The sequence below is a fragment of the Podarcis erhardii genome (genome assembly GCF_964252035.2).
Source record: "Podarcis erhardii genome assembly, chromosome: 11".
In the NCBI taxonomy this organism is placed as follows: domain Eukaryota; kingdom Metazoa; phylum Chordata; class Lepidosauria; order Squamata; family Lacertidae; genus Podarcis; species Podarcis erhardii.
The window spans coordinates 42218827-42238003 of NC_138501.1; the positions used below are offsets into that span (position 1 = coordinate 42218827).

At 45.0% G+C, this 19177-nt stretch overlaps 1 protein-coding gene across 3 annotated transcripts in view; it reads right to left on the reverse strand.

Annotated features, from left to right (window-relative positions):
• Positions 1 to 221: 221 nt before the first annotated feature.
• The window catches only part of PMAIP1 (phorbol-12-myristate-13-acetate-induced protein 1), a 42305-nt gene continuing 23349 nt past the window's right edge, over positions 222 to 19177 (reverse strand). Inside the window, exons 2-3 of one of the 3 annotated variants that reach the window (XM_081881744.1) lie at positions 18438 to 18649; positions 222 to 2544 (exon numbers count right to left, since the gene is read on the reverse strand). In XM_081881744.1, the coding sequence (XP_081737870.1) occupies positions 2432 to 2544; positions 18438 to 18468 (144 nt within the window). In that variant the 5' untranslated portion in view covers positions 18469 to 18649 and the 3' untranslated portion in view covers positions 222 to 2431. Of the gene's footprint in view, positions 2545 to 4936; positions 5181 to 18437; positions 18650 to 19177 lie in introns of those variants that run through there. The other 2 variants (XM_081881742.1, XM_081881743.1) reach the window with 2 other exon arrangements.

A 19177-nucleotide genomic window follows, 5' to 3' on the forward strand; every position in this document is an offset into this window, starting at 1 on the left:
TTCCAGTCCGTTCTGCCCGAAATTGTGATGGAATATTGACAATTTGCTTTCACCCTCCTTAAAATTATCTATCGGCTTGTCTACTTTACAGTGTTTTAAATGCATCTCCTGATATTTTTGTACTATTTTTAACTGGAGTTTTAAAGCTGTTATTAATTATATTTTGTACACCACATTGGGACATATATGTGGGAGGGCAAATAATAATAACAACAGAGATGATAACAATATAGCTGTTACAGCTTTATTGTCAACTGCAAAAGAGACATAATGTATATGCATTAAAATTCCACAGAAATTATATTCCAAAGCATTAATTTATTTATTTTACAAACAACAACAACAACAACACACACATCAAGTTCATTAACTCAGCAAGACGTCAGCACAATTATTTGTAGAAATGAAAACAAGAAGCCTGGGCAGCCCATTGTGGAAGGCAACGGATGAAACTTGTTTGCAAAGAAGCGAGAAGAATGAACCAGGTTGTTTGCGAATACGACCCTTAAACACTTTGAACAAGCTATTTTGCTGTAAACAATCTTTCTGACATAAACACATATAGCTCGCAAATACGCCAGCATCAAAACATTATACGAAGGGGAGAGGGATTCACCATTGCAAAAAACAACAACACACATTATAAATAAGGTCTTCTACCATATGTTTGAAATGACACTTCATACTTCCACAGTTATTTGTTTTCCTGAACACTTAACTCAGCCAGAATCTGGCAACATGTACTAGATGAAAGCAATCTTAGAAAATCAAAATTTGTTGAAATGACACTTCACTCACAGAGAAAGATTTGGCAGCTTTTCATTGAGGTCAACTATTTTAGCTGTTTACACTTTTATGGAAGGCAGTCTGACAGGGGTGAGGGGATCCTGGCTTTGAAATATAGTGTCTTAATGAAATTACGGAAGAATGTGCACTTGTTATGGCAGGAGGATGCTAGAAATGTATTGTATCTGAGCCATAGTTGTAATGTGCCTTTTAACCAGGGCTCAAGTGCATTTCGTTAACCTGCCAGGTGGAACGTGAAATAAAAATGTTGGCGACTTAATCCTGCGGTTTGTTTAATGTCAGATCTCCAGACTGGGAAATTGAAGATCTGCAGCACATTCAGACTTAAAAACCTTTTGGGTTCATTTTCATGCTGGTAGCTAGGATTTTTTCTGAACGCACAAATCAAATTCTCCCACTGTAATGAATGGGAAACTCTGAGTATGAAGGGAATCCCTGCTGGCACGCCTAATATCACCTCCATCTCTAGATTGTGTTAAAGCTCTCTTTGCTAGCTCTCCCCCACTTGAAAAGCAGCTGTAACATTTCATCTTCCTGACACATTTTGAATAATATGGTTGGTTTTCTTAGCGTAAAAGAAAAAGTAGTCATATTTTCCCTCTGAAATGTAACTCTGCATTTGCTCCTTTCTTTCTACAGCTTCCTCCGTTTAAGCCTAACACTGTAAGGGAATTTGTCACATTTGTTATAAATGGGAAATTGTATTCTGTTAACTGCTAGCTAAAGTTGTACAACTCATCTTAAGAATACTGTAACTTCTGTTGAAAGGATGCTGTTTAACAGCCTCCTGGTGTGCTTTCAAACATTCACCTGAAACATTTGGTTCTAGCTGATAACCCAAAAGTAACCAATTATAGTCGCAACAAAAATAAGTAATCATACAATGTCCTACCTGTAGGACTAATATTGGTACATTGGCCCTGCAGATCTACTCGATTTAGAGTTGCAAATTGATAGCATTGCAGTGTAATACATTTTTTAAAAATGAACATAATGTATTACATAGCTGATTATAGAACTATACGTTTCTATGATTCTATGTAACAGCTTACATTCATTTCGCTGTAACAAACACACAAGCAAAATACTCCTTTCCCTAGTTTACTTTAGGCTGGGATTCTAATTCCTAGGAAATGGGAATTGCAAAGAGCTGCTAAACTGATTTGCACTGTCCAGAGTTTAGAGCGGAGCGGTGGTGGAATGTTGCCCGTTGGTATGCATGAAATCCCATAAATTTTCAATACAGTATAACAGCTGAGTGAATGAATTCGAGACCTATGGAAATCAGAACGTTGAACTCTGGGTTGGGGCACCCCTCCCAGATTCCTTCCTTTTCCAGTGCCCTTCACAGTTCAACATCTCCGGTAAACAGTAAATTCCAGTTCTCTCTTCTCCAGTTCCTTCCATTTGCAAGCAAACTTTCACAAATGTTTTCTGAAGAAATCATATCACAGGAGCCTTTTTCCTTCACAGGAAACTGGCTGCAGAAATGCACAGGAAACGTTTCATCTCCTCTGTCTTACGGAAATCTCTTTTCACGACTCCACACACGTAAAGGTCGGGTCTTCTGAAATTTTCTTTGATTTCTCTTTCTCCATTTCCTTTCCTTTCCCTCAAAGCGCTCTCACGTTTCGGGGCAGAAAAGCTTTGAAATCAGGTTGAGGATCTTCTGGCGGAGGTTCCATTTGTCCCCCATCCTGCGTAGCTGCAAGGCACATTCCCGTACCGCCTCCGAGTCTGTAAAAAGTACAAGCACGTTGTTAGTCTTCAGTGCTGACTTCGGCTAACCATTTACTCATTTAACAACAAAGGTCCGTATAGTTAAAGCTATGGTATTCCCAGTAGTGATGTATGGAAGTGAGAGGAGGACCATAAAGAAGGCTGATCGCCAAATAATTGATGCTTTTGAATTATGGCACTGGAGGAGACTCTCGAGAGTCCCATGGACTGCAAGAAGATCAAACCTATCAATTCTGAAGGAAATCAGCCCCGAGTGCTCACTGGAAGGACAGATCCTGAAGCTGAGGCTCCAACACTTTGGCCACCTCATGAAAAGAGAAGACTCCCTGGAAAAGACCATGATGTTGGGAAAGATGGAGGGCACAAGGAGAAGGGGACGACAGAGGACGAAATGGTTGGACAGTGTTCTTGAAGCTACCAGTATGAGTTTGACCAAACTGTGGGAGGCAGTGGAAGACAAGAGTGCCTGGCGTGCTCTGGTTCATGGGGTCACAAAGAGTCGGACACGACTAAACGACTAAACAACAACAACACCTAGAGCTTGACTGTAAGGAAACAACAGCTTCAAAGCTGTTCATCGAAGTCTTCTAGCATTATAAGCCTGATGCTGTTTTAAATTATATGTCATAACCCATAAAACAAGAGATATTGACCCAAACCAGGGATGCCTCTGCAGTTTGTATACTCCTGAACATGCTGGGTTCCCCATTCACTTCAATGCAAGGTAATGGAAGGTGAACATTCAGTTGCTCCCATCAATGAAAGTAGCAGGAAAGACTGAGGATGCTTCTGACTCAGAATACAGACAAGTGTTTGTTTGGCCATGGTGTGCTTAAGAATGCAGAGCTGGTAAATAGGAGCATCCTTCAGGCATTTTTGCAGTGCTGGCTACAGAGAATTGCAAATCTGAATACTGTATCAAAACGACAGCCTAGCTCCTTCCCCTATTTTTTAACAGAGCTCCCCCCCCCCCACTTTCTTAAACAACACAGTGGGATAGAAGTTGGAGGCAGGACAGAGCGACATCACCCTTTGACTTCGTGGATATTCAAATTATTCAGGCAATCAGAGCACCTGTAAACATCAGAACGCTTCCTGTTTAATCTCTGGCCTCTCCAGTTAAAAGGATTTCAGGTGATGAGGAAGACCTATCTCTGCCTGAGATCCTTGACAGTAGATAGTGGATCAAATGGGCAAACCCCCAGCTATAGGGCAGATCCCTACGGTCATGCAAAGCTTCTGGTGGGATCAGCTTCCCTTTGCAGCCCTTCCCCAACTGCTTTCATAAGCTCTGACCGTTGGCCGTGGATGCTGGGGCTGGTGGGAGTTGTAGTTCAAGGCGCTGGGAGGGCATCAGAAGTCTGCTTTGTGGTCGTGGAAGTGAATGGCAATGCCTGGACAGGCAGAGTGAAGGCAGTCCTTCAGGGGACTGTTGGATCTGGGCAAGTGATTGTTGCAAATACAAGCGGGAGGGGGAGGGGAGCCACACTGAACATGGACTTCTATCACTGACCTGCCTAAGGAATTCTGACTGTTTTTGACATTCGTACCAGGCAACTTTTTTGAATTATGGTGCTGGAGGAGACTCTTGAGAGTCCCATGGACTGCAAGAAGATCAAACCTATCCATTCTGAAGGAAATCAGCCCCGAGTGCTCACTGGAAGGACAGATCCTGAAGCTGAGGCTCCAATACTTTGGCCACCTCATGAGAAGAGAAGACTCCCTGGAAAAGACCCTGATGTTGGGAAAGATGGAGGGCACAAGGAGAAGGGGACGATAGAGAACGAGATGGTTGGATAGTGTTCTCGAAGCTACCAACATGAGTTTGACCAAACTGCGGGAGGCAGTGGAAGACAGGAGTGCCTGGCGTGCTCTGGTCCATGGGGTCACAAAGAGTTGGACTTGACTAAACGACTAAACAACAACAACCGGGCAACTTGACAACTTAAGCGTTGATTTTCATGGCAGGTCATGAACCATAAACACAAAGGGGGTCACGACCTTGACCTAAGTGGGGTTGCAGCTATGCCCTCAGGGCCATGGAAAATGGGAGAGATGGGAGAGAAGAGGTGCATTTAGGGTGGGTCTTTGAGTTGAGACCCAGGACTGAAAAGACCACTGCCCAAAAAGATTGTGCAGCGGGCACGCCCGGGCTCCGAAATCAAGGGTGGGTGGCGTCGGGTGGGGTGGACTACATGGGCTCGGGGGTCCCTTCCGACTCTGCGATCCACTACAGAGGCGCCTCCAGACCATCGATTGCCGCTCACCTCAAGAGGACGGCAAAACTGATCCGGTGCCTCGACGGGCTGCCGGCGGGAAGCCTGTGCCCGAGGCGGCGGCGCGCAGACGAGGCGCCGAGCCGTCGTCTGGGGCCCGTCCGGCGACCTACCTGGGGGCGCGGGGTTGCGCGGCGCGCCTTTGCGCGACGTTTTGCTCGGCATCATCTCCGGCGCAGCGAGATCCAGCGGGAGGCTTTTATTCGACGGGCCTTCGGAGCAGCGCCGGGAGTCGACGGGGCGGACGATGCTCTCGGCTCGCTCTCTCCCGCCTTCTGCCAGCTTCTGGTCCCGGCGCGCCCAGGCAAAGAGAAGGTGCCGGGGGTTTCCCCGGTGACGTGATCGCGAAGCCCCGCCCCCTTCGACGAGGCTTTCCTCGGGGAGCCAATCAGAGGCCGGGATGCCCGGGCATGCGGGGGCAAGTTGGAGGAGGGGGAGGGGGCAGCGGAGGCGGGAGGGAGCTGGGCGTGTTGGAGCCCGTCTCGGGGATGAGAGGGGGCGGCCCTACCGAAGGGCTGGCAGATCGGGGTGGGGTGATCGGGTGGGAAGTCGGCGGCCAACGGAATTCCTCCTGCCGGCTGCAAAAAGCTGTTTGTTTTTTTTACTCGGGTGCGGAAGTGTAAATGTGCGGTTTATTTTAGTAAAATAAACGAGGTCGGTTTCGTTTCATCACTAGGGGAAGGAAACCACACGCTGGCAATTATGAACGATGCTGCTGTCCCCATTTTCTCACGCATTTTTGCGCAAATGTTTAATTCTGACAATTTAATGTTGACAACTTTTAAACACACACATTTTTTTCCCTTTATAGAAGGAACTCCGAATGGCTGAATCTGCGCATTCAGTAGGGAGTAGTCAGTCACTTTTATTGCACATAGCCAAAGGCTGCCGCAATGTACACAGAATCATTCAACAATTAAAAGAAAATATACTGGATTGATACAAAAAACTTAAAACATTTATGTAGGGAGTAACTCGCGCACACAGCTTGAGACAGCCTATCTCTGGTACTAGGGCGGATGTAATCGAAGCTTAAATTCCATTCCTTTCTCCTCCTTGATTATCGTGTCTGCAAATATTTGGCAAATCCGCTGCTCTTTTACTTTTCTTTTTGAGGGGTGTGTGGCAGTTTCCACGTGCTCCCTTATCTTTAAATCCACCATAGTGTTCAATGACAAGAGCCACACCGAAAATAGAAGAGACCCATCTCAAGCAAACTGATCTTCTTGCTAAGGGTCTGGTCTCATCCTTATAATGCAAGTGGCTAGAAAATCTTTAATAAAAATACATTTAAAAAGAAGAAGAAGAATGCAGACTATCGCACAGCAGCAAAATCTGGGTGAAAGGGCATGTTTGCCTGTTGGTCTCTGATAAACTTACCCATCATCTCTTACCCATCACCTAAGAGACTGGCCCTTTCTCACACTTTTGGAGCAGTGCTATGAACAGGCAGCATCCTGTAAGCAGAGACTGCTGGATCAGGCCAGTAGCTCACCCAGTTTGGCATGCTGTTCTCATGGTGGCCAACCTGCTGCCTATGGGAAACCCTCAAGCATGGCTCAAGCTCAATCACACTCTTCCCTCCTGTGGTTCCAGAAACTGGTATACAGTGGTACCTCTGGATGTGAACGGGATCCGTTCCAGAGCCCCGTTCGCATCCTGAAGCAAATGCAACCCATGTCTGCGCGTGATGTCATTTTGAGCGTCTGAGCATATGCGAGCGGCGAAACCTGGAAGTAATGCATTCTGTTACTTCCGGGTCACCACGGAGCGCAACCCGAAAACGCTCAACCCGAAGCTACTTTAACCCAAGGTATGACTGTATAGTGATACCTTGGTTTATGAACTTCATAGAATCATAGAATCATAGAATCATAGAGTTGGAAGAGACCACAAGGGCCATCGAGTCCAACCCCCTGCCAAGCAGGAAACACCATCAGAGCACTCCTGACATATGGTTGTCAAGCTTCTGCTTAAAGACCTCCAAAGAAGGAGACTCCACCACACTCCTTGGCAGCAAATTCCACTGTTGAACAGCTCTTACTGTCAGGAAGTTCTTCCTAATGTTTAGGTGGAATCTTTTTTCTTGTAGTTTGGAACCATTGCTCCGTGTCCGCTTCTCTGGAGCAGCAGAAAACAACCTTTCTCCCTCCTCTATGTGACATCCTTTTATATATTTGAACATAGCTATCATATCACCCCTTAACCTCCTCTTCTCCAGGCTAAACATTCCCAGCTCCCTTAGCCGTTCTTCATAAGGCATCGTTTCCAGGCCTTTGACCATTTTGGTTGCCCTCCTCTGGACCCGTTCTGTTCTGGAATTCCGTTCTTAAACCAAAGCATTCTTAAACCAAGGTGTGCTTTCCCATAGGAGCGGGGGACTCAATTTACAAATGGAACACACTCAACAGGAAGTGAAACATGTTCTTATTCCAAGGCAAAGTTCAGAAACCAAAACACCTACTCCCTGGTTTGCAGTGCTCTTAATCCAAGTTGTTCATGAACTAAACTGTTCTTAGACCAAGGTACTACTGTATTACTGTCTCCAGCTGCAAAGGCAGAGACAGTCATGCCCTCTATGAATTTCTCTAATCTTTTAAAGCCATCTGAGTTGGGGACCATCACCGTCTTGTGGGAGAGTGTTCCATAAGTGGATAAGTACTTTCTTTTATCTGTCTTGACTCATCCAGCATTTAGCTTCATCAGATGCCCATGAGTTTTAGTGTTATGAGAGGGAGAAAAGCTTTTCTCTAGCCATTTTCTGCACTTTTCTTTTAAATATAGTTTTTATTGTATGGTTTCATTCTGTAAACCACTTTGATTTTTTAAAAATGACACGGTAGTATATAAATGTGGTATATAGATAGATAGATAGATAGAAATAAAATATTACCTTTAACAATACGTTCCACCAGTTTCCCCAAGACAGACCTTAATCTAAATAGCCTGTAATTTCCAGGATCCTTTTTAAAAACATGGTGTCACATGAGCTGCTTCCCAGTCCTCAGGTATGGAGACTGATCTGAGGGACAAGTTCTGTATTTTTAATAGCAGATCATCAGCTTCACAGTTGAGTTCTTTGAGAACCCAGGTGCCCTCCAGACGAGGTGATTAGGCCTAGAACTTCATCTCTCATCACCACTAAGTCCCTCAGACTCTCTTCCTGTAAACGTTGCTGTGGGGTCTGCCCTATATTTTCTGTTGCAAAGTCAGAGGCCAATAATTCATTCAACTGTTCTGCAATCTCATTCTCCTCCTTTAGCACACCTTTAACTCCCTTGCAGTGGCGTAGCGTGGGGGGTGCAGGGGGTGCCAGCCGCACCGGGCGCAACATTTGGGGGGGCGCACTCGCAGCTCTCTGCCCCTACCTGGCTCACTCACTCTCTCTCACAGTGCTGGCTGTGCGAATCCGATCCGTGCTGCCGGGTCGCCGCCCACTGTGGAGGGGGAGGGTGCCAGGCGTGCGTTGCGGTGCGGAGCGGAGAGAGAGCGAGGGAGGGACTATCTGGGGGAGGGACAGTGCAGCGGCCGCCCAGCGCAGTGCTCAGTGTGGGAGAGAACCACACCCGACCAGCCCAGGCAGCAGCAAGAAGAAGCTGGCAGCGGCGGCAGGTTAGAGGTTAGGGGCGCAAATTACTTGCCTTGCCCCGGGTGCTGACAACCCATGCTACGCCGCTGCTCCCTTGGCACCCAAAGTTCCAAAGAAGAAGAAGAAGAAGAGTTTGGATTTGATATCCCATTTTATCACTACCCTAAGGAGTCTCAAAGCGGCTAACAATCTCCTTTCCCTTCCTCCCCCACAACAAACACTCTGTGAGGTGAGTGGGGCTGAGAGACTTCAGAGAAGTGTGACTGGCCCAAGGTCACCCAGCAGCTGCATGTGGAGGAGCGGGGAAGCTAACCTGGTTCACCAGATTACAAGTCCATTGCTCCTAACCACTACACCATACTGGCTCTCCCACATGTTCTTAGCAATGTGCATAATTCCTCACTCTATATATGAATATATAGTGATATGTATACAAATGCAGGTCTGTGTATATGTGCATCCTAACTGACTCTGCTCAAAGGTACATTTCAGATACAGAGATGGAGGAGGGAGGAGTTACCGTATTTTTCGCTCTATAAGACGCACCAGACCACAAGACGCACCTAGTTTTTGGAGGAGGAAAACAAGAAAAAAAATATTCTGAATCTCAGAAGCCAGAACAGCAAGAGGGATCGCTGAGCAGTGAAAGCAGCAATCCCTCTTGCTGTTCTGGCTTCTGGGATAGCTGCGCAGCCTGCATTCGCTCCATAAGACGCACACACATTTCCCCTTACTTTTTGGGAGGGAAAAAGTGAGTCTTATAGAGCAAAAAATATGTATATAGGTTCAGCCGGGCTCAGCCAGGAACATGTAAAAACAATAAAAATACTTTCCAACATATGTTGAATGCTATTTCTACACTATTTCTTAATTGTTTCTGCTAGAAACACTTCTCTACAAGAGGGGGTGGGGGTGCTTTTAAATGAACTGGGAAGCTCATTGCTAGAGAAACCAAAGAATGAGACATGTACGAAGGAAGACAAAAAAAGAGAGAAAAGCTTCAAAATGAACTGGAAAGTCCCTTCTCCATTGCCTGGAGAAGGGACTTTCAGGGTCATTTTGAACCTGTTGTTTGGCTCTTCTCTTGGGCTTGTGTGATGGTAAAGAAGCTGAATTAACTCTCTGCTTCTGTCTTCATTGCAGAAGATGTAGTGCGGGTTCCTGTGCCTGAGCTGACTTTCTACAGAAGGGAATCTGAGGAAGAGAGGCAAATAGTGATGACAAGAGCCATTCTAAACCTTATTTTTAATAAGCACAATTCAAAGTGTTGGTGCTGACCTTTAAAGCCCTAAACGGCCTCGGTCCAGTATACCTGAAGGAACGTCTCCACCCCCATCGTTCTGCCCGGACACTGAGGTCCAGCGCCGAGGGCCTTCTGGTGGTTCCCTTCCTGTGAGAAGCAAAGCTACAGGGAACCAGGCATAGGGCCTTCTCGGTAGTGGCACCTGCCCTGTGGAACTCCCTTCCACCAGATGTCAAAGAGAAAAACAACTACCAGACTTTTAGAAGACATCTGAAGGCAGCCTTGTTTAGGGAAGCTTTTAATGTTTAATAGGTTATTGTATTTTAATATTCTGTTGGAATATTTAATATTCTGTTGGAAACCCAGCCAGATGGGCGGGGTATAAATAAATTATTATTATTATTATTATTATTATTATTGACAAAATGAACACAAACAAATGACTGTCCTGATGGGATCCACCCATTAAAGAACTCAAATGTGATATTGCTGATTTGCTAAGAAAGATACGTAACTTGTTCCATACTGGAGGACCAATGCATTTCCAAGAGCCATCTGGTTGATCACTGTGAGAACTGGATGTTGGACCAGATGATTCAGCAGATTCTTCTTACGTTCTTATGACTGAAAAGTGGCCAGTGGAGCAACATTTTTTAAAATGAGGGTGTCAAGAAATTATGACCCAGTTAGCTTAACATATGTTCCAGGAAAGCTAGGGTAAAGCTTTATACAGTGGTACCTCAGGTTACATACGCTTCAGGTTACAGACTCCGCTAACCCAGAAATAGTGCTTCAGGTTAAGAACTTTGCTTCAGGATGAGAACAGAAATTGTGCTCCGGCGGCGTGGCAGCAGCGGGAGGCCCCATTAGGTAAAGTGGTGCTTCAGGTTAAGAACAGTTTCAGGTTAAGAACGGACCTCCGGAACGAATTAAGTACTTAACCCGAGGTACCACTGTATAGGATCACCAAGCATCTAGAAGACCAAGCCTCGCTGATGAAGAACCAGCATGGCTTCTGCGTGTCTAAACCTTTTAGAGTTCTTTGGAACTGTCAGTAAACATAAGGATGTGGGTAAATGCTGTGTATGTAGACTCCCCCCCCCCCAAATTAAAAACCACAACATCTAGCACAGCTACAACAGACAGGAAATACAGTGGTACCTTGGGTTACAAACGCTTCAAGTTAAGTTTTTTCAGGTTACGAATGATTGTAACCCAGAAGTAAGTTTTCCGAGCTCTCGGAGGCCTCGCCGCTGCCTGGAGCCAAGCCCGGACATCCGCGGGGCCTACGGAGGCTCCGCAATCGGCCTCCAGCCGTGGGAGCTCTCTGAGGCCCCCGCAAATGCCGGGAGCCAAGCCGATTGTGATTGTGGAAGAGGACCCGGAGTCCCCATCCAAACATCAGCGCAGGTAAGGAAAAAAAATCACATTTTCATTTTATTGATTTCATTTTATGGATCAATGGCCTCGTTGGATAGTAAAATTCATGTAAAATTACTGTTTTAGGGGTCACTTTTCATCGTCTGGTTCCTGTTTTGGTGTGTTTCATTTGTTAATTGAGTCCCTGGCTGCTAATCAGAGGCTTCCTCTTGAGTCCCGAGCACCCACGCAACACAGAAGTTAGATTTGGAGGGTTTTCTTTTGCTTTTTTTTGCGTTTTGGCTTGTGTGGCTTTTTCGGTTTTTTGACTGTGACGTGTTCTTCATTTTATGGGACTGACTTGTGACTTTGCTTTTGTGACTGTGGCTTGTGACTTCATTTTTGTGGCTTCTTTTTGTGACTCTGTGCAGTTTCAGACTGCAGAAACTGACTATTCAAACTGACTATCTAAACTGACTATCATAAGTGCACATAAGAAAAAAAATAATGTCAATTTTTTCATCTAAAAAAAATGAAAAAAAAAACATTTTTTTTTCTTATATACACTTATGATAGTCACTTTAGATAGTCAATTTGGATATCTAAACTGACTATCATAAGTGCACATAAGAAAAAAAATGTTTATTTCCCCCCCCATCTAAAATACTGTCTTTTTTATAGTACAGTACATTGATTATTGTCTTCATTTGCAAATGAAATTAATAAGAAAGAATGGAAGTTATTTTTATACGCAGTAACAGCAGCAAGAATACTAATGACCCAAAAATGGAAACAAGAAGAATTACCTACGATTGAAGAATGGAGAATGAAATTAATGGAATACGCAGAACTTGATAAATTAACAGGAAGGATCCGGAATCGATGAGACCAGAGATTCACTGAAGACTGAATTAAATTTACAGATTATATGAAAACTATATGTGATGACCAGATAACGTTTGTAAGCTTTCAGGAAGCTCTGTGAGAATGTATGGTAGAAATATTGTTAAAAGAATAAGGTAAATTAAGATATCTTTGTAGTGCAATATTAAATTAAGAAATGTGCAAGAAGTGATTAAGACGGAGAATTATCAGACATGTTGATAGAAGTAAAAAAAAAGATGTTGGTGATAAATTGGATGTTTTGTATAGTTTTATATTGGAAAACTAATAAAAATATATATTTTTTAAAAAAGATTATTGCCTTCATTTTATGGTTCACTGGTCTCGTTAGACAGTAAAATTCGTGTTAAATTGCTGTTTTAGGGGGTGTTTTTCATCATCTGGAACGGATCAATCCACTTTCCATTACTTTCAATGGGAAAGTCCACTTCAGGTTAAGAACGCTTCATGTTAAGAATGGACTTCCGGAACCGTATAAGTACTTAACCTGAGGTACCACTGTATAGATATGATTACCGGTAAGTGGTCTGCCAAGACCTCAGCAATTTTCAGGTGGTCCATGCAGAGCCACTGCCTGCCTCCACTTTTGTAATGGCTTTGAAAGAGATTCAGGCCATTCTAGATGTGATAAGGTTATCATTGGTTACTAGCAATGATGGCTATATTATACCTCTGCTATCAAATGCCTTGGTATGCCTCTGCATATCAGTTGGTGGGAATCACGAGCAGAGAGAGGCTTGTTGCACAGAGGTCCTGCTCAGGGGCTTCCCACAGATATCTGGTTGGCCACTGTGAGAACAGGATCCTGACCTAGACATTAGCCTGATCCAGCTGGGTTCTATTTAGGTTCCTATGTTCATTTCAGTGGTTCTAAAAGTGTATAAAGCCGGAGCAGCTGGAAGGCGGCAAAAGAGGGAGATCTCTGGCTGGGTCCTGCCTTTATGGGGCAGGCCACACATCCTGGACCAACCCGATTGGCTGGCCAAGGGGTGATGCAGCTGGGAATCTCCCAGTCACGCAGGGCTGGCCTCCCACCCCCTGCACACGTGGAGGGGCCGTGGAGCCCACAACCCCACCTCCTCCTTAAGGCAGAAGTGGCCTTCTCAAATACTATAATTTCCTGTGCATGAAAATTCACTGCTTCCTATCAAAGCTGTTGCCCTACGTCCAGAATTTCCCGGACATATCTGGAAGACTGCATGGCAACCATGCAGTATTGCATGTCGGCAGTGTTGTTTTGCCTGTTATCTTTGTCCATGGACAAACCTAGAAAGCATCCTAAAAAGCAGAGACATCACCTTGCCAACAAAGGTCCGTATAGTAAAAGCTATGGTTTTCCCAGTAGTGATGTATGGAAGTGAGAGCGGGACCATAAAGAAGGCTGATCGCCGAAGAATTGATGCTTTTGAATTATAGTGCTGGAGGAGACTCTTGAGAGTCCCATGGACTGCAAGAAGATCAAATCTCTCCATTCTGAAGGAAATCAGCCCTGAGTGCTTACTGGAAGGACAGATCCTGAAGCTGAGGCTCCAATACATGAGAAGAGAAGACTCCCTGGAAAAGATGTTGGGAAAGATGGAGGGCACAAGGAGAAGGGGACGACAGAGGACAATATGGTTGGATAGTGTTCTCGAAGCTACCAGCATGAGTTTGACCAAACTGCAGGAGGCAGTGGAAGACAGGAGTGCCTGGCGTGCTCTGGTCCATGGGGTCACAAAGAGTCGGACACGACTAAACGACTAAACAACAACAGTATTGTTTTGGGTGATTTCCCTTAAAAATAGCTCAAAAAGCTCAGCAACAGTTTGGTTTTTCACTGTTTGAAATATGAGCAACCCTACCATCACTGCCTGCTTTTTGATGAGCTGTGAAGTAAATGTAGCTCCTCAGGCTTTTCTGAAATACTGATTTTCTTGAGGATTTGGTCACTACCACTGCTTCCCCCCACTTTTATTTGTTTCCAAAAAAAGTGAATAAGTACAAAGCTAAAAAGTAAGAGTAGAAAGGTTTTATCTCGTTATATAGTTAAGTAACGGAGCGTGGCGAGGTTGTCAAATATCTTAATCTGTGTCTTTATCTTAGAGGCTTGCGTCATAAGTACTGATTGTTTTGATTCAACACCTGAAGGCAATTAGGGAACAACGGCTAAGCAATCAAAGAGAGGGGGCGGGTCTTCCATCCACTTCTCTTCATCATCCAATCAGAAGTTACTAGGAGAGGCATTCGTTTTTCTCCCAGGCTCTAAGGATATGTCTCACTGACACGTCAAGTCAGGAGCGATGTTGTTTTGCATGTTCAATAAACATTGAATATTATTTTAAAATAACTTTAATGGCTTCTTCTCTTCCTCCTCCTCCTCTTTTTGCTATATTATTCTTGTCGATGGCTGCTCACCTGTTTGTGAGCTGGTCTTTATTTATCTATTTGTGTGGGAAGGCAGGCATGGTGCCGGTAAATAAATAGATAAATACTATCTCAAGGAATGCCCCTGACAGTGGGCCCTACTTTTGAGTAGACGTACATAGGCTTGAATACGTTAAACCGGTATCCAGTGTCACGCATCCCACGCATTTCTTCTGCTCTCTCAAAATTGTGGCATAAGTAGAACACTCCCCATAGGCTGTCTTCTGAAGATGCTTACAAGTGTTTGTTTCCCTGACCCGCCCTCTCCCGCCCCCAACTGCACCCTGAAGCAGGGGCATAGCATGGAGGGGGCCTGCTGGGGAAATGACCCCTGGCACATTTTGCTGGGGGAGGGGGCACTGCTCGTGCTGCCGTGCCAGCCCTGCGCTGCTTTGTGAGGCTGAGAGCTGATCTGAATGATTCACTGGGCAAATCGTAGAGATCAGATCCTAGCATTGCAAGTGGCTCAGGGCTGGCAGGATGGTGTGAGGATACGACAGCCATGCGCCAAGGCTGGGATAACAGCCGTCTTTCCTACTGGGCTTATTGGCGCATTGCGCCAGGGCGCTGGCCTCTTAGGGGCACCGCAGCGAGTGGGGGAGCTGTGCGGCTTTGTCAGCGGCCTCCCCTTTCTTTTCTTTTTTCCTTTCTTTTTTAATTTTTACTGATACAGCAAGAAAAAAGAAAAAACACAGATACCAAATTACACACAGGAATAACCATAGACACATAATTTTCTTAACAAACAATAAAACATATATTGGACTTAACACTAAAGACCCAACCTCCCGTCTATTCCATATTTCGATTTCATATTACGTATTGCCAATACACAATTTTATTGTAATTAATCTTTTTCTTAATATATCTAATTTCTTATATCTACCTTGCAACTATTACTGAAGTTCCTCGAATGCCGCAACAGAATTTAAACTACTATATTTATTTTTCAAATATTCTTTGAAAACCTCCCATTTTGAAACAAATTCCTGTTTTGATTTATTCTTTATTTTTTCTGATAGACCGTCTAATTCAGCATATTCTGTCCGCTTTTGGATCCAGTCTTGTACAGAGGGGATTTCATTACTCTTCCATTTTGCCGCGATCACAACTCTTGTTGCCGCTGTCGCATATAAAAAGATACCCTTCCTCTTTTGTGGAATATCCAAATCTGTTATTCCCAGGAGGTATGCCGATGGCCTCCCCTTTCCCTGCATGCCCGCCAGCTGTGCCCCGTCAACCATATGGCTGGCGGGCGTGCAGCTTGCCCCCCAAGCCTCTGCAGGAGGACAGCAATCCCCACAGAGGCTTGGGAAAAGGTCAACAACTCTGGGAAAGGGGGGGGCGCCTGAGGATCTTTGCACCACAGCGCCGGATATGGATCCACAGCGCTGGCTAGGATCGAAGGGCGCATGGCTGCTACATCCTTCTAACACTGCCTTGACAGCCTTGCAAAGCGGCTCAGGGCTGGCGGTGTCGACAGCAGAGCCTGGACTGGCGCACCGGGCTCTGTTCCCCCTCTGAACCTCACCCTCTGGGGCAAACCCTCATGCACATCGGGTACCAACAAACCACTCTGTGCTGCAGCATCCACCATTTCATGGGGAGAGGGGAGGGTGGAGGGGCTGCCTTGATTCAGAGCTACCCCCCCCGCCCCCACATAACCAGCACCGCTCAAGTCTGATAACAGACTTGGAATGAAATCATTTATATGCGCAGCTTTCCATTAGCAGCCAGCGAAACCTATTAGGCAACCTTCACTCTGCTTATGTGCAGCAGGATAGCCATATAAGGGGGAGAAAAGGATAATCTTTTTGGCTCGGTGCCAGGGGATTTCACATCTCCCACCCAGCCAGTGCCTGGACAAAGCATGATGTCTGACCATTTTCAAGACTGTAAAATGCTATGCAAGCAATCATTGAGAAAGATCCCTATAGATGATCGTAATAAAACTGTTCTGCTTGTAAAACGTTGCATGCATTCTTTCCCCTCCCAAGGCACAACCAAGAAAACGAGTTTATCTGGTTCAGTTTTTTTCATCACAGACACAGACACACACACACACCTCTGAAATTTGCAAGTCATATTGCGAACCAAAGCAAACCATAACCAGCAGCAAGTTTTCTTGGTTATTTGAGAAGTTGAACCTCTATTTCCCCCATCCCTTGAAGTGACCTGCCACGAGTTCTGTTGCCACAAATGTCAATTTTGCCACACACTTTTTGCTTCTTGATGGCTGATCAGTCTCCTTCAGAGGGCTGGATCTGGGCCAGGGGAGGCCCAGCTGCTGACTTTGTGACTCAAAGGAATCTGAGAGGCAGGGCAACAGAAAATCAGCTTGCCTCATATTTAATGCATAATTTCCACATCCCAAAACGGTACACAAACCGACACACAGCTGCCCTTTGAAATTTGCACTTCTCTGAATTTTGCAATGCAGTTCTTGAACAACAACAATGAAAGTGTACAAGAAAGTATATTTTTAGCAAACAAAGCATACAGAACCACTTTATAGCAAGGAAAACTGCTTGCAAAAATGTGCATATTCAAGAAAACTACAGGGAAAAAACAGATATATCAGGAGAAATGTACACTACGATGCTGATAATTCTTCATGAGAACTTTAAAAAATGTGTAATCTGATCAGACATTAGGTGAAATGGTGTGAAGACTGGAAAAAGTGGGACAGAAATTGACAGATTTCTCTTTCCCTAGTCAATGGTACTCCTGACCTGCCCCATCAGTGCATGACACAATAAACTAAGGATAATAATAATAATAATAATAATAATAATAATAATAATAATTATTATTTATTTGTATCCCGCCCTCCCTGGCAGAGGCTGGGCTCAGAGCAGCTAACATCATAAAAACAACACAATATGCATAAAATCAGGCATCAATTAATTAAAATACATATTAAAATTGATTCAGACAAGTTAAAATCTGGGCAGGTGGCAATTAACAGGCTGGAATTGAGAGTGGTTAATACTTGCCAGGACCAGCTGTTTCCACTGATCATACAAGGACCTGTGAGCGCATTGGGGGCCTCCTTCGGGCTTGTTTTATACAAAGGAAAGTACCGGTAAGTCAAACTGCATCCTGCCCAAAGGCCTGGCGGAACAGCTCCGTCTTGCAGGCCCTGCGGAAAGATGTCAAGTCCCGCAGGGCCCTGGTCTCTTGTGGGAGAGCGTTCCACCAGGCTGGGGCCACGGCCAAAAAGGCCCTGGCTCTAGTCAAGGCTAGTCTAATTTCCCTGGGGCCCGGGATCTTCAAGATGTTGTTGTTAGCAGACCGTAAGGTCCTCTGTGGGGCATACTGGAAGAGGCGGTCCCATAGGTACAAGGGTCCTAAGCCATATAGGGCTTTAAAGGTTAAAACCAGCACCTTATACCTGATTCTGTACTCCACCAGGAGCCAGTGCAGCTGGTATAGCACTGGGTGTGTTAATTCAACAATGTTCCCCTTAACTGCCGACACTTGGTGTTTTAATTACTTTCACAAAAATAACAATATTCCTGCTATTGCATAAATATGAACAGAGCCCTATTTATACATTGCAGTGCACACACATACTGTTATTGGTTCAGAGAGACTTGAAATAAGCAGAACTAAAAACAACCACTATCCAGCTATCTATGGATCTGTTGGACACAATTTTTGAACAAGGTGATTGTGTGCTGGTGACTCAGTTAGCAGCTTCTTCTGGGTGATTCATATCTGGATTTACCTAAGTCTACCTTCTGACCCCAGGGACACAGGTGGTGCTGTGGGTTGAACCACAGAGCCTAGGGCTTGCCGATCAGAAGGTCAGCGGTTCGAATCCCAGTGACGGGGTGAGCTCCTGTTGCTTTGTCCCTGCTCCTGCCAACCTAGCAGTTCGAAAGCATGTCAAGGTACAAGTAGATAAATAGGTACCACTCCGGCGGGAAGGTAAACAGCGTTTCCGTGCGCTGCTCTGGTTCGCCAGAAGCGGCTTAGTTATGTTGGCCACATGACCCGGAAGCTGTACGCCGGCTCCCTCGGCCAATAAAGCGAGATGAGCACCGCAACCCCAGAGTCGGTCACACCTTACCTTCCGACCCAGTTTTGGAACTGAGGGTTTATCCACACTTACCTTTCCTCTGCTCTTTCCAGGCACAGTCCATGCTATAAAGCTCAGTTTTCAAGTGCCCCCAACTTTATTATTATTATTTTGCTCTTGAGCTTCGCTCATGAAAACCCGCTCTTTAAAGTTCAGTCGGAGCCAATGGCATTCTGCAGAAAACCCAAGCTGACATGTGCTCCAGGGCAAAATGAAACACACTTGGACACGGTGCGTACTTGTGTCTGGAAAGAGCGGGACAAAAGAAAGTTTGGATCAGCCCTGAGACAGCCTTGGATGCATTTGTGGGTGACCTACACCCAGTGCCAGATTTATGTATAAGCTAAACAATCTATAGCTTAGGACCCCACTCTCTTGGGCCCCCCCAAAAAAATTAAAGAAAAAACAACTGGATGTACATTTCCAAAATTTAAGATAAAAAACAAATAAAATAAAAACTACATACAGCAACAGTGCTTTGTGTTGTTTAGGCTCCTATTTGTTATTTGCAAATGGCTTTAGATACCTATTAGGTCCATAAATTACCATGTAGCATATATTCAACACAAAAACCAGCGACAATTTGTTGTTGACAAAGGACAGCTGGACATATAAAGGGCCCCATTATCTTCAGTAGCTTAGGGCCTCATCAGACTTAAATACGGCCCTGCCTACACCAGGAACTGCACAAAGGGAGTGCACTTTTCCTGGTTCTTCTGACTACTCAACAACTTTTCAAATTGTTGGTTATGATAGCCTTCTGGACTGCTGCT